General features: G+C 43.0%; 1 protein-coding gene across 1 annotated transcript in view; it reads left to right on the forward strand.

Annotated features, from left to right (window-relative positions):
• The window catches only part of slc38a6 (solute carrier family 38 member 6), a gene marked incomplete in the record, with an annotated part of 10,717 nt that extends 876 nt beyond the window's left edge, over window positions 1-9,841 (forward strand). Inside the window, 13 exon segments of the mRNA XM_062396486.1 lie at window positions 655-707; window positions 828-867; window positions 2,880-2,958; window positions 5,926-6,011; window positions 6,093-6,151; window positions 6,230-6,301; window positions 6,740-6,796; window positions 7,247-7,326; window positions 7,440-7,540; window positions 7,657-7,781; window positions 8,393-8,537; window positions 8,840-8,934; window positions 9,057-9,841. Of these exon segments, the coding sequence (XP_062252470.1) occupies window positions 655-707; window positions 828-867; window positions 2,880-2,958; window positions 5,926-6,011; window positions 6,093-6,151; window positions 6,230-6,301; window positions 6,740-6,796; window positions 7,247-7,326; window positions 7,440-7,540; window positions 7,657-7,781; window positions 8,393-8,537; window positions 8,840-8,934; window positions 9,057-9,140 (1,076 nt within the window).
• Between the last annotated feature and the right edge of the window lie 6,609 nt (window positions 9,842-16,450).

Consider the following 16,450-nt stretch of genomic DNA (forward strand, 5'->3'; position numbering starts at 1 on the left):
TGTGGAATTCCTCCCCTAATTTAATAGACATGGTTTAATGGCAGTTTCACCCCATTCTGCCTTTTGTAATTGTTCTTTACATTATTTTTGTGAGTTATTTGCTTCATGGGTTTATGTTTGTATTTCTACTGGATAAATATCAAAAGGCAAAACTATTAGGAATTTAACTCTTTAAACAAACTTATTGGCAGATAATGTGTGAGTTATGTTTTAATGCCTCAGGTGACCTGCAATTGTGTGTTGGACAATAACAACAATAAATTCACTAATACGTAGTGTTAAAACCTTACCTTTTTTTCATATATAGCCTATAAATATCTTTGAGTAGTTACGTTTTCACCCCTGTCCGCTTATTTTATTTCTATTTTGTAACCAAGATTCCACAAAAATAACCGAAACAGAATTCTGGTGCAGCTCCAGATCAGGCGGCGGATCAAGGACATTTTTTCCCCAACATCTAAAAATCTTTCCAAGGGAATAATTCTTGGATCTTGACTGAAAAAAGAGGCACATTCAGGGATCTGATATCTATGAGTGCTTGTAATGTGTTACAGCTCCATTGCATTATAGTTGTGTTGTTGAAGGTGTGTTGTTTATGAGGCGTGTGCTCCAGTTGTATGTTATTTCTCATTGCTTTTGACTTTTCTCTCACAGGCATCAATTCCTATGAAGATCTGGGAAGGAGAGCTTTGAGAAAACCAGGAAAAGTAGGTGTTGACATTTGGATTAGTGTGAGCTCACCCTGTCAGAAAAGAGGAGCTCACACACTTGTACTTTCAACATGACCCAGAAACATATTCACTCTGCCCCTTTATTTATTTTTCAAGGTTCTTGTGGGAGTTGCAATTCTCATCCAAAATATTGGTGGTAAGTCAGCCTTGATTTCACCATTACACACATTATTTCTGATGCGCTGGACAAACTGATTTTTTTTTTTTTTACATTAGCGGAGCACTGAGGGCCACACTCTTAGTTCATTGAGGAGGTAGATAGCGCCTCCTACTGGAGAGCTGTGGGCTGGGTTTTTACTCCCTCCTTCCTATGAGGCTATTATACGGATTCCCCTGATAACCTTTGACCCTGTCGCCGCTGTCCTCGCCGCCCCCTCCCCTGGGCCTGAAACCTGACTTTGTGTCTAATTGATCACTGATGGTAAACCCACTCCCAACCTCTCAGTGTTGAGTAACCTAATGGGACCCCTCCATTTATTCCCCCCCCCCCCACCCACTCGTGTCCCTCCACTGCTATCTCTATCCGTGCCTCGGCCACAAAAAGCGCTGCTTCCCAGACAGGGGAGAGCGGAGGTGGTAGCTCCTCGGCAGTCATTAGTGGCGCGGCTGAGTGGATTATTGCCGTGCCCTCTGGTATGTTTGTGGTTTTCCCAGCATGGGGCAGTATGTGTGAGATTGTGAGAGCCAGCACTTCGACGCGCATCTGTCCACACCCCGGGCCCCTTTTATAAGAGTGCAATTAGTCTCACTCTGGGTAAACATTCATCTGCACTGCCAAAGGCTGATGGGCCAATTGACCTTAATTACTGCGCAGCTCAGAGCTCTCACAGCCCACCTCTCCCCTCAATCTTAATGAAAAGAAAGTGGCTCTGTCCTCTGTCGGACACACTCGCTCACTTTCTGCTGACCACACCAGCTTTACAGCAATTTTCCTTCACTTTTCACATTACATAAGAATGTGTTGATTTACCACTTGGCCAATAACGATCCCTTCTCTTCACCCAAGGGCCTTTTTTTTGTTTAGACATGTAAGTATTATACCTCCAAGAATTCCCATCAGTGTTGTTTTGCTCACAGTAACTGCATGAAACTAAACCATTGCATCATTATGCCTGTTGTGTGTGTTTGTGTGTGATCCCCCGCCAGCGAGTGTGTATCCATTTGTTTGGATGAAAATATTTTTTCATCTTTTATGGTCCAATTAAATTGTTGGATGAAGGTTTTGTAGTGAAACATTTTTTGGCTAAAACAATCAAAGCAGCTGCAGACCCCTTATTGACGGATCTGAGTGCTTATAAATGGCTTGAGTTATTCTCAGTGAGTGTCCTTGTGTCTGTGTGGGCTGGAGGGTTATTGGAGGAATTTTCTTTTATAAACAAATACAGGATCTGAGGGATTATGGTCTGGGCTTATTAAACGGCGAGAGCAAGACCTGCCCCAGGGGCAGTGAGGTCCCAGCTCACTCTGGCTCTGCCTGGCTTCACAAAGTGAAATCCCCGAACATTATCTCCCTTTATGACTGACCACACACAGCATCAGACCAAACATGTTGCCTTCTACCAACACGCTCTCCATCTTCTCTCTCCCCTTGCACCCCCCTCGTGTTTTTGGGGCTGATGTACCCCTCATCAAGTGACCCAGACCCCTTCTCTCTTTGGCTGCCTGAGCAAATGTGAAAGTATGTTGGAGCCCGTCAGGTTCAGATAATATCCTGTTTCCTCGCGAGGTGGAGAAGGGGGAGAAATACCTGGATTAGCGTCAGAGATCATTATTGTTAGCATTCCTCATTCCCTCCCTCCCACCCTCCCTGGCCACTTCTCCATCCTGGCTGCTACTCCAGCTCTCCAGCAACTGGAAGATCTGCATAATGTCTGTTCCTCTGTACCGAGGGGCTTTGCTGATGATCCCGTTGAGCCGCCTGCCCCACCCATCTGCATTAACTCAGAGCCGCGGTACCCCCTCCACCCTTCCTTCCATTTCCTAGTGCTGGAAAACACACACCACCCTCACACCGCCATGTAGGATTGCTTGTGGCAGCTTACAGTCGGCCGCTGTGTTTATGTTTTTACTAGTTTGGTAGGATTGTGTTCTGTGTGTTGTTTATTCAGTGTGAAAACACATCTTCTTCTCTCCCCTCCCTCTTTTCAGCCATGTCGTCCTATTTGTTCATCCTGAAGTCGGAGCTTCCTGCAGCCATAAGCATCTTCCTGAGTCCAGACAGCACAGGGTAGGTGTACAGAGGTGGAGGAAGTACTCAAACATTTTATTGAAGTTAAACACAAATATATACAAAAAAATGTAGTGTCCCTCAACTGAACATTCTCATTGTTTTTGTGAACCTTGGTTAATATATTTTCATAGTTAATGTTTTTTTTAAATTATTTATTTATGGCAGAAGAGACGGGTCTAATGTTATCTGCCTGATCTGATTGGATCAGTGAACTAATTCCCCTCTTATTATTCATCCGTTTAAAAAAAAAGATATAAAAAACAAAACAAAGTGAACTTGTAACGAAAGGCATTAAAATAATACAGTGGTGTAGAAAGTGCACATATTTGCTAATACATGTTGAGGAGGAAAAGTGAAAAGTACCCTGAGGATAATTCTACTTAAAGGTTCAGTGAGTAAAATTAGGTGACATCTAGTGGTGAGGTTGCATGTTGCAGCTGAATATGCCTCACCTCACCCTCCCCTTCAACACATGAAAGAGAACCTGTGGAAACGTTTAGTTGTCATTTAAACTCAAAAGGATTTTAGTTTGTACGAAAAAATTATGTCGGCCTCCGTAGAGAAGACCTGCTTCCGATGTAAATATAAAAGGACCATTCTACGGTAAAGAAAACAACAATTAGTACGATTAAGATGAAACACACTAGTGAAAACATTATTAGGATTATTTTATATTCAATTTCTGCCAATACATCCCTTTCACCTAAATCTTGCACACTGGACCTTTAAGTAAATTACTGATAGATTAATGGAATAAATGTACTTTGTTATATGGCACCACTGGATCTCCGTCACCAATAAAAAATGTAGGTTGAAAATCTGTCACAGTTGCGGTCAGATCCAAGATATTCTTTCAAATTAGCTGCGTTAAGATAAATAATGAGTCTTTGCTGTTCCCATGACGATGTACATTTTACATTCTGGCCATTAAACCTCCAAATTTGACACTTCTGCACCACTAAGCTGCCCGAACTGGAATCAGTCGGGAAAACCACTCGTGTGATTGATGCGGTGGAAGAAGATGTCTCACCAAACCACAGGACACAAGGAAGACTAAAGTGTGCGAACGACTGGAGGGAAACTCGTGTTCAGTGTTGTGTGTTTAGTGTGAATCATGCCCAGAGGAAATGTATTTATGATAGAGAGCCATTCATCACCCTCCAGCAGCAGCAGCCTGTGTCTTTCATTGGCCTGCGTGGACGAGCCCTCCCTCGGCCAAGAATGTAACTTCTATCACTTTATTATTGGCCACACTGGTTTAAGCGATGGTTGGAGCTGCTCTCGGCCCGATCCGTTAACATCAGACTCTTCCACACACACACAGCTGCTTTGTATTAGCACTGCTCCTTTCACCCCCCCAAATCTCTCGCACATGTTTCCCCCGGAATCAGACTGATACAAGGGGATATCAGTTTTGCCATTCTAATTACAGCTCGCCGCCCAGGGAAACACAACAGTTCTGTTAATGAGCGGGTTTTGTGGATTTAACGGACAAACACTCGGTTCCATCAAAGCCGAAATAAACGAGGTGCTTTATATGAGAGCGCGTTTCTATTTTTCTGGCTCATTTATTCCAACACCGCAGAGTGGAGATTTGTCGTCATTCAAGATTCAAGATTCAAGATTTTTATTGTTAAATGCACAACAATAACATTAAGCAGTCGCTGGCAATGAAATGCTTGAGTCAGAGGCTCTCTTCTAGCAATGCTCAAGTAATTAGAACCCAAAAAATAAAATAGAAATAGTATAAAATAGAATAAAATAGAATATCAACATTTAAAATAGAAAATAATCTATGTAAATATGTATCTAACTATATATATTTACAGATGAACAGATGTCATCTGCTCGAAGAAATGAAGAGTGTAAGTCCTGGTTAAGGTGTGCTTGCGTTTAAGTTTTCGTAAAACAGGGCCCGATACGTGCACAGCTGTGGGTTTGCGTTGGCCAGATTTCTGCTGATTTCGAGACTTTGTGGAGATTGGCTCGTTGGCAGTCACACTGCGGCCTTAACTGAGCGCTATCCTGCGTCTCGTTATACCGTAAAATGTTCCACATTTCATGGGTCTTCTCTGTATCCTGCGCCTTTTGCAGTAAGCCCCAAGCCTCCTGAGAGTGGATCGTAATGGTGATGGAGTTTTTTCCCCCTTTTACATCCTAGCGTCTGCATAACAGTGTGTAAAAGTGAAGAGGGGGGGGGGGGGATTAGCAAAACGAGTGCTCCCTGACGGCTAAACTTAGGTTTGAGTGGAGGTGATTGGACGAGAGAGAGAGGAGGTCAGAGCAGAGGTCATCCAGTTACAGCGCAGAAACGGTGTAGACGCAGAGACAAATCCATCAGCGCCTGTGGAAACGCCACAGCTGTGAAACTGTCAAACAGGGGTCAGTGGGTGTTGATGTGGTCGGAGCAGGTGCTGCTGACTGTGGGAGCCCCATAAAGAGCGGTGGAGCCAGTCCCCCCTGACCCCACGCCGCGGCCCGACGTACAGCAGCACCAGGCGGCACCCTTCCCGCCCGACCCCAACCCCAGCGGAGCCAGCATGCCTTCCACATGTGTCACCTCAAGTGCTGCCCCTCCTCCTCCTCCTCTTCCTCCAATAGCTCCCCAATCCTGAGTAAACCGTCAAGGCTATCCCTCGGCAAAGGAAAATATTATTCCCCTTCTCCGAAAACCCCGGCAAGTGAAATGTGGTCTCATCTGACGGAGCGACACAACGTTTGCATGTGAATTACATAATTGTTATGGTTTGCGAGAGCTAAAGCCCCTTAACTCGTACCACATGACGAATCTGTCGCTCTTAATTTGAGCTCGAAATGGAGACAAATTTCCAGAGTCAGGCCCTTTTTCAAGGAACAGAAGATTCGTCTCTGCCGTCCCCTGAGATTTCAGATAGACCAGAGTGAGAAATGGGACCTGATACAACACAGGCCTTTAACGCTCGGTGTCCTCTCTCTGTTTTCCAGAAACGCCTGGTATGAAGACGGCAGGCTGCTCCTGATCCTTGTCACCATCTGTGTTGTTCTACCTTTGTCAATATTGCCAAGAATTGGTAAGTCTATCAAGCTGTATTTTTCTGCTCCGACTCATTTCAAACATTATTTCTTACCAGATATGTCTCTTATCGTTTCAGGCTTCCTGGGATACACCAGCAGCATAGCTTTCTTCTTCATGCTGTACTTTACAGTTGTGGTAAGTGTTATTATCGCCCTTAAAATTTTTATTTTTCTTTACGTCATCACTCATATTTATCTATTCTGATGTTTCCAGATAGTGGTGAAGAAATGGTCCATCCCCTGCCCCCTGCCTCACAATCTGACCACGCTTTCAGGAGCCTTCCAGGTAACAGCAAACCCCATTTCCTCCCCTGCTTATCTACACAAACACACATACATGAGATACCCCAGGTCTGAGGTGGGTAGTCTGGAGCAGACGGTCACGGCCACAGGATTAGGAGGAAAAACCCAGAGGATTGAGTTGACTGATTGGGTCCGCTCTGGCTGATGAGGACCAGAGGAGCTTGTGCAGCTCTCTGCACGGTGACTGATGCCAGTCCTGAGGGGAAGGAAGTGCAGGTGACCTCGCCTGAGCCTGGAAGTGAACTCCGACCTATAGAAATTATACAGACCGTGCTATAACTTCAGACCTGGCATCAGTTAATTGTTTTCCTTCCAGCTCAGACACAGGCAACGGAATTCATCTGCATGTTTCTTTCCGTTTGCAGCATCACTGCAGAAGTCAGAAATAACCCGCTCCCTCTTCTCCCCTTGTTTTCTCCAGGTGTCAAATTCCACCGACCCAGAGTGCACGCCCAAACTCTTTGTCATCTCCAGCGAGGTACGTTTATACAACCGCTGTTTTCTTTTTGCTGCACATGCACAACCTGTGAGGTGGCAGTGACGAGCTGCAGAAAGTAGGTCCGTCTTTAACTCTGCTGACAAGTCCCACTCCCTACCTATGAAGGATGGGCTGCACATGTACGCAACTCATGCTAGCTGATGCAGCTGCCTCTGACATGTATGTTACACATAAAGGTCAAATGTACATGTGGCACGCAGAATTACACACAAAGCACATGTTGGTTCCAGTTGTTCAGATGCTGTTTTGACACCAGATCCTTGAAACTTGCACTGGCGTGGTATTTAGAGATGCATATTTACGTTTGAGTGAATAAATCTTGCTCAGAAATGTGACCCAGATGGTGATCGCTATGGCGCAAGCTATACCTTGACCCCTCTGCCCCCTCTGTAAGCTGATCATTTGTTAACGATGGCTTGTGTGTTGCAGAGCGCCTACGCCATCCCAACCATGGCCTTCTCCTTCCTGTGCCACACGGCCATCCTGCCAATCTACTGCGAACTGGACCGGTCAGCACTGCAGCCTCTCAGCTTTGCCTTTACATCCACTTTCAGGTTTAAATGTCTGACTCATTATTCACCATCTGCTGTAATAACGTGCGATGTCTCCGTGTGTCTTTCAGACCTTCTAAGGTCAGGATGCAGAACGTCACAAACGTCAGCATCAGCCTCAGCTTCCTGGTTTACCTCATCTCTGCACTGTTTGGCTACCTCACCTTCTATGGTAAGCCTGCAGGGACAAACATCACAGAGTGAAACAAACGACTGCAGCTACTTTTCAAAATATTCTGTCACATCTGTTCACATCATGGCCTCACTCTCCCTGTCTCCCTCTCAAAGCCCAGGTGAACTCTGAGCTGCTGCTCGGCTACGACATGTACTTGCCGCGGGACATCATGGTGATGACGGTTCGAATAGCCATCCTCCTCTCCGTGTTGCTGACTGTCCCGCTCATTCATTTCCCTGTGAGTAAACAGACGACATGATACAAGCAAACACTACGGAATATGATCCCAATTTTTCTTTTGCCCATTTCAGATTCCTTGTTCAAATCTGCAAATGTAATGGCTGTCAGTGTTTTATACAACAGTTTTTTTTTTTTAAATCTGTTCCAAGTCAATTCGATTGTTGTCTTATTTTAAATAAGCTATATACTCTGTTATTTTGGGTGTTTTTACATCACCTTTGAATGAGTATTTCTCAGTTTTTTTTTATTAATTATTAAATTCACAGATTTCTACTATTTTTACATTTTGTCCCCTTTTAAAGGAACTTAATTACAGACAATTTACATATTTATGTATTTGTTTTGCATCTTTGGAAAACCCGACCAACGCTTTCACAACTTCCAAACAGGTTCAGCTGTATGTAAATAACAATACACTATAAGGCAGTGGTAAGCAGATATATGTTCATTCATGTATCTGTCTAAACATAAAGCACATAGTGTTTAGCCTGAGGTGTATAAACAGGTGATGACAGATGCTATAATAAAACTCAGGAGTAATGATATGTTAGATGTCTTCAGATGATGGATTTGTTTTGAACGAGCCTCTTCACTGTGTTTGTGCTCCAGGCCCGTAAAGCTCTCATCTTGCTGCTCTGTGGAGGACGTCCTTTCTCCTGGCTGATCCACATCGTGGCCACTTTCTTCATCCTTGGTGTGGTGCTGATGCTCGCCATCTTTGTACCTGACATCAGAAATGTGTTCGGAGTAGTGGGTATGTGGTGTTTTTGAGATATACATATGGACTGCTTGTTAATAAGTCCTATAATTAAACTTTCTCTATTTTACATCACGTTTTTACTATTTGAATGTTCTTAACTGTTTGTAACTGCAGCAGACGATAAAAGCTGCTGAGATCTCAGCAAAGACGTCAATATTCCCACAATTATTGATCTTGGAGGCTAAAATCACAGTATCTGCTCATACTTGATTAATGGTGCAGTCCTGCTTAAACAGTTTATGAAGCCCCTCTCTGTCGTCTGTGTGTGTCTAAGGTTTTTCCTCTCTCCTCCTCAGGGTCGACAACATCCAGCTGTCTGTTGTTTATTTTCCCTGGAATCTTCTACCTGAGGATAAGCAGAGAGCCGCTCAGATCCTTTGACTCCATCGGGGTAAAAACACACTCAGAATAAACCTTAATTACTACGAGGCCGAGCCACTTTGGATATTCATTGTTCAGTTTAAATCCTTTCTGTTTAAGAGCTGTTGTGTTTTGTGCTCTTTGTGTTTCCAGGCTTTAATGTTGATGGTGTTCGGCCTCATTGTGGGACTCACCAGCTTCTCAGTCATCGTCATTACGTGGGCACAGAGCTCCTAACCCCCACTCGCAAGCATAAGAGCAAAGAAAGGGAAAAAAAACTTGCCAAAGTATCCGATAACTGCATATCAGACAGATGCTTTTGTTTATTATACAGTAGACGAGAGGTTTTTTTTAACTCAAAAATACTGACCAAACGCAGTATATGTGATCCTAAACAGAAAGAGGACTTTTCATGTTCTACTCAGTTACTTTTTACAGGTCAAGACGTCTTTTCTAATTTCTGACCTTCAGATTTTATATGATTTATTTTTTTGCCTGAAACAAAGATGGGTAACATTTACTCCAAGTTGCCTGCTGTCTCTTTTTTTGTTTTCTCTATGTGGATGATCATGCACCTTATCTGTACAATCTCTGTACATATATATGAAAAATGTTGTGTGAACCATAAATGTGTCATCTCATTTATGGTTCACATCTCTCTTTACCTGATTTATGGCTACGTCCGTTTATTTTAGTCACTTTATTGTTATTTTCAGCTCTTAAGCGTTTTTATTTTTTTAATCCGTGGATTGATTTGCCACTCACACTAACACACCTTCAGATCTCAGGGTTAAATGGTTCTGCTGCTACTTTCTATGCTCCAATAAATTACTTTGTTTGGACCAGTTAATTATTATATACACTCCATGTGGTTATAATGTAAAATCATGTCATTCTTCATATTCGGGGCCTGTAATAAAAGGGAAATTGTTTATTCACTGATATGTCAGTTTTCTCATTTAACCACTAAAAGACGTCTTTATCAGTGTTGTGGAAAACCCACCGGTCTATCATGTCACATTCATGGCCGTGTGTGTGATTGACAGGCGCAGTATTGACATTGAGACCCACTCCTCAGTGTTGTGATGTGTGTTCAGCCTGTAGCTAATGAAAGCCACATGCTCGGTCCGTTTCCAATCATGATGCTGTTTAGATTGTCTTCATGCTGCCTCTGGAACCTGTGTCCACCCAACTGCTGCTTTTAATCTAAGGAATCAGACGCCCCTTAGGGGAGGTTCCCCCAGTTCAGGAAATATCCCCGGCCTCAATCCACTGCTCCAGAAGACACTCCTGTGATTATAATAAGTGCACCACAACTATACTTCAACACTGAATATGTAAAGTGAGTGGGTTCAGTCAATGTTGGAGAAAGGACTCGGATCCTTAACTTGTATACCAATATATCAATCTAAAAATACTTAATTACAGATCTTGCAGTCAAACATATACTTAAGTTAAAGTGCACACGTATTATCTACAGAATGTTTTTAGTGTGATTGATACATATATTTCCATTATACATATTATTGGGCAGTTAATACTGATGCATCTGTTGTCAAAGTGTGGTAAGTTTTTCTGATCTACTATTTCAGTCGTTCAGTGGTTTCCCCTCCAGGCCAAACTCCTGAAGGGTCAGGGGATGATTAATGGGCTAGAAATAAGGAACAAAGTTCTGCAACACAAACACACACACACTAACATTAGACTGCCATTGACTTCCTGGACAATTATCTAAACCTTATCCATAGTTTCTACTTGCTTATAACACTAATCCCCAATTTAAACCTAAAGCCAAACTTAGCCTTATTTTAAAACACGTCTTCATCTTAAAACGTTATGGTTTAAGTTATGGGGACATGTTTTTTGTCCCCATTAGGAGGACAAGTCCCCATGATATGACTGTGTGAACAAATGTAGGTCCCAACAACATGAGTTTACCATACTGGTTTAACAATGCCTTGGAGTTAATACTGTTTCCATACAGTATGTTTTCATGTAGAAACCTGAAAGTTACTATGCGTTCCAGCAGCCACCATCAGCTGGCTGTCTGTTACCAGTAAAATAACCTCTGAAGCTCCCATACACACGTTCTCCTGAGCTAATTCCTTATGTAGCACAAGATCACCACCTGGTGTCAGGTTGTGTTCACAGCAGCCCCTGTGTTCCTCATTTCATAGACATTCCTCTTTGGGTTTATTAAAGCCTAACTAGGAGGAGATAACCAGATGCTCCCCTTTTCTCCCACTTTTATCATGTGTTGGAAAAATGCACGTTAACACAGAGCAGAGCTGATCTTCTGGAGGTCCAACTGAGGTATGGGTCCTCTGCTCGGGGTGGGAGTGTTTTTGTTTAGTTAAACTCACTCACACCCCGGGCCCACGTCCAGCAGTATGACAACACCATCTCCCAGGGTTAAAGGATGGAAGGAGGCGGAGGAGCGCTGGTGGGCTGAAATTAAAACCCTGCTGGCTGCCTCCGCTCTTGTATCGTTTTAAGAGGTGTTGGCTGTGTTCTTTGAAAATTATTTTCTGTTGATGGAAATGAGGAGTTTTGAGTAACAGCTGGGTCTGATCTGAATGTCCACACTTTGACCCTTGACACATTTTCCTACTTTATTATTAATATTTTCTATAGGTGCTGCCTTCTAGGATTAGATCAGTTGTGGGTACGTGTACCATGGAGAACTTCTGCAGCTGCAAGGGGTTAAAAATCGAATCCAACTAAACTGAAATTCAACTAAAACGGGATTTGTCGTGATTTTATTCGACATGTATCCAAATATTTGTGTAAAGAGGAGGTACAGCTGATAATGAAATGGTTTTCATGGTCTTGTGCAACTAGCACAGCACTCAGGAGACTGCATACCTCCGGCAAACAATCATTCGCTTGAGTTTTCAAAGAAGTGGTCAGGTGGCTTAAATTATTTATTTGCCTTAAAATATAGTTAAATAAAGTGCCAGAAAAATGAATGGATCCCCCTCTTAGTCTGGAAATTCATCAAACTTTCCAGGCCTTTACCAGGTTTAGTAGAAAAGTAGAAAAGTTCTGTAGTTTTTCCATAATCCTGCTGACAAATAAACCAACAAGCAGACAGAGGTGAACTGCTTCTAGTTGAAGGAAATGGGCTGTGAGTTTTATGTTTCAGGCTGAATACTGGAATCACAAGAGGAGAAGTGCAGAAGAAAAAACTAATAATGCTTCAAATAATGTTCCTGCAGTCACTTTGTCCGCCTGACTCATCATCCTGATGCAGATGCAGCCAGCAAACCAATCATCACATCTTCATACTTCAACCCAAACAGTTTAATTTCCCATTTTTAAATAGAAAGGCAGGATTAGGCCACAGTTGTAGGAGAGTCGGTGCTTGCATAAAATCTCTCCCATTAGAAATGTTGCTCGTCTTTGATGGCATCAAGTCCGATAAAAAATAAATCCACAATTTTGCATTTGTTTGTCCAATTCTATCTTTTGAAATCTAAGAACATTTTCTATTGAGCCCCTCGTTGAAATGAATGACTAAAACCTGAAGCTAGCTAAAAGTCAAATAATGGTTCTGATATAAGCCCTGATATTGCTACATTATAAAGTAGGCAGTTAGACAGTTGAAAATAGTGGTAGAAAAATTAAATAATACATTTATTGAGTGTAATGAATAAACAATAAGGTGTAACAGTTGAAACAGATGTGTAGGTTTAGTCGCCCGGTGACGACCTCCATGTCGTAGTAGTACAAGTGCAAACGTGACCTGTCTATACAATTCAACAGTGTGGAATAAAAGGCAGTAAATTGTAAATGGTCTGTATTTTTAAAGCACTTTTCTAGTCTTGATGACCACTCAAAGCACTTTACAGTACATTTTCGCTATTCATCCATTCACACACACATTCATACATGTTCTACGTGCAGTATTTTCTCATTATACATTTCTCAGATACTGTCAGCACAGCCATCAGGGGCCATTTGGGGTTAATTATCCAAGGACTCTGGGGCACGTACAATGGGGGGACTGGGTTCAAGCTGCTGACCCCCTGGTCGTTGGACAACCCACTCTATCCCCTGAGCCCAGCTAGCCAATGATAAAGTAACCTGATACACCAATAAATAGTGTTAAATAACATTTAGGTGATTCATTAATAAGAAAATAGGTGTTGATGATTGACATGGGTTACAGATTAAACAAATTGAACTGAAGCCATTGGAGGAGATGACGTGCAGAGAGCATCCGAATGTCTAAACAGCTCAGTTTGACTTTGTGGTGAGTCAGTGCAGTGTTCCACTTCCTGTTTGTGTTCGAGGAACGACATCAGAGCAACGTGCCGTCACAGGTAGTGGACATCAGAGACATGAGCTAAGTACAGACACATCTGCTCTGTGTTTACCCACATGACCTGGTTCAACAGACATTCCTCGCTGCTTCATGGGTCTTTGAACACATGCATTTTAATGCTGGCTGGCATGATGAGTGGTTTTGTTAGTCATGGTGGTGGACTGCAAATCGGCAAACGCCATCAATACATAAGTGTCATCGCTGATGAAGTGCTCCCCATCTAATTCTTCTTCTCTCCTTCCAGTCTCTCCTTTCTCCCCGTCTACTATAACTTCATGCTGCTTTTCTGTCGGTAATGGATTTCCATGCTCGATCAGTAAACATGCTCTTTGTGTCACAGTAAGAGCATTCCTCCCTCTTGCTTTGACGACTCTCTCTCTCACACAGCAAATGCTCTGGTCACAGAATGATTTAATCTTTGTACAATCAGATTTCCTCTTGGGAAACCGCATCGCTAAAAGGCCCAGAAAGAGATATAGAGGACATTTAAGCAAACAAGGCATGTTTGCGAAGCGAAGGAAAGAGAATTATCTTTTATAACAACATCTCAACAGGCGACTTATCTTCACTGCCTCTTTATGAGACTCCACAGTGTCACCTCTCTCTGCTTTTTGTCCAGCATCTCTCAGACATTTGATTTATTTATCACCTTTTATTCAGCCACTGTCATTGAGATGTTGACACCTTTTTTAAGAGAAAACTGAGAACAGGAGACGTTCACAATTAAACAACACAACGGAAATTAAACAACACCATAAAGAATTTGTGTATAAATGTAACACAACAAGGATCTCATTAAAGCAATTAAAACAATCATGCGATACACTCCAAGCTTTATAAATGGAAAACGTGAGAGGACAGTTTCTTTTTGAGGTGATGAGTGTGAAATTTGTCTTTTGTGATTAACGTGATGACTGTGATCCACAGGATACAACTACTGAAGTGTTGATGGGGCAGCATGTGTAACAATGTCAATCATGCAGCAGTATTAGCTGTCACTGAATCCAATGTGCATTTTATTTTATTGTTATACTTTCGCAGTAAACCTGAACACAGTTATTACCTGGCATGTACAGGCCTGCATTGTCAATGTGGAACGTTTTGATAAAGTACTGTACCCCTCTGCCACTTTATAGGGATCCCTGATCGTAAAGGATGTGCCTATTGCATCAGTCTCCGTCCTTATGGCCCCTTTGAACGTCACACAAGATCCATGGACATGTTGCTGTGTTGAATTGTGTGATTTGAAACAGCATTGAGGTTAATACTGCCTCACACACTCTTAACCTGTCAGCCCGTAATTTGTTTCAACACACCAACAGAAACACAATGATGAGAAAAAAGATTCTTGACTTGTAGATTGCTGTCACCACAGTCACAGAGACACAATAAACCCTGTAGGGAGAACAACAGAGGTCTACATTTGCAGGGGCAGACATCAAGGTCAAGAGTGAAACCCGCCTTCTGTAAATAAACAAGACAGACTCTGTGGTGTTTTAAGAAGGACGGCAGAACGGTGTTATTTTGTCAGATGATGAGAAGGAGAGCAGAGGTATTGATAGAGGCGTTGTGGTCAGCAGCGCAGTGTGGGGCTCAGTGTTATTTGGGGGGGTGAGCTTGTCTCTCTGCGATCCCATCAGCCCTCGGCTGAGCTCTTAATGCGGCCCTGACGCCTTGCTGGCGCAGGGGCCACGCTGCTGCACATCTGGAGCCAATTACTCTGGAGGGGCTGTGACAGAGCCCCCCCAGCACCACCACCACTCTGCATGCTCGGCTCTCTGCTGTCCAACACAGCTCAGACCATTCTCACATTCCTGCAGTTTTCGCAACACCACCTTTAAGTATGGTCAGTCCTATCTTTCCTTTCTTTTCTCCTAACAACACATCCTCCACTTGGCAATGTTCAGCTGTTTTTATCTAATCAGCTGATAAACAAGAATATCAGGCAGCAATGGCGGCTGTGTAAACTCGTTTTTCTCTGTTCTGAATTTAGATTGGGACCAAAGTGATCTGCTCCTATTTCCCATTTGCTGTTATTGAGGCGATAATATGCACAACTGCATTTGAGCAGGATCTGGGACTCAGTGTAGACGATCATTTTACTAACCAAAGGTTGTTTTAAATATATCCCAATGTTAGACGTGGGCAGTCCCCTGCAAACCTTGAACTTACTGTATGTTTCTGTCAATAAATAGTGATAAACCTGAATCTCTTTTGGTATCCCAGCTAACTGGGAGCTTTTGATGGTGTCACCTCATGGCCTTCACCAGCCTGGCAGCCAGCCAGGCATTCAATGCCCTTGAATTGGAAACACTCTTTCTCCTCATCTTATGATCAGAGGATCAAGGGGGTTGTGTGCAACATAAAGGTGGAACAACTGAGTTTCTCTCCTGGGGAAGTCTCGAAAGAAGTTTCATAAAACAAGTATTTTTATCTCTCATAAATTGATGTCTGACAGGTCAGATGAGAGTCGTTTCTGAATCGTTTTTTTACGTTACGTCATTATTTGTCGTCGCTCTTTCGATGTATTTTCTCCCCTCATATAGTTTTATTCTATCTTAATGTGTGCTGTGGGGTTGGGGCAGAAGCAGAGACTGAGAGCAGGGGTTCAAATCGAGGTGAACATAGTGCATTCACCTCTTTTTTCCTTATTTTATTACGTGAATATCTTACACGGTTGATGTTCAATAAAAACACTTATAAAGTTGTCAGAAACTCGAGCAAAATAGCTAGCATCAGCGAAACATTATACAAGGTCATCTGGCATTGCCTCCACGTCTTGGTGTAATTTCTGCAGAGCTGTGCTAGCTTAAGTTGTGTTTTCCTGTGGTGGAACACTGGCAGTAAACACCACTCATGAATAAAGCACATTTAGTACCACATCAGCTTTTACAGGTGTGATTTATGGACTGACCCGGCTTCCACACAGCCGAGCCCCTGTGAGTGTGTTTGTGTGTGTGTGTGTGTGAGCTCAGTATAGCACGTTTCTATAAGGCCTTACCTGAGGAAAGTTTGGGGTCTTGTGGGGGTGGGGGTTCGCACTGGACCCAGTGACCGATGGATGTAATTGGGTTGGTTGGTGGGGAGGTATAGTATATATAGACCCTGTAGGATTTCTCTCACCAGGGTCACAGGAGCTGGGAAGTGGTTTGTGCCGTATCTGAGCCATACTCTCCATATTCCCCGCTGCCCTGTTTGGCACCAATGCTATGGTTCATTA

The sequence above is a fragment of the Platichthys flesus genome, chromosome 10 (assembly GCF_949316205.1).
Source record: "Platichthys flesus chromosome 10, fPlaFle2.1, whole genome shotgun sequence".
Classification (NCBI taxonomy): domain Eukaryota; kingdom Metazoa; phylum Chordata; class Actinopteri; order Pleuronectiformes; family Pleuronectidae; genus Platichthys; species Platichthys flesus.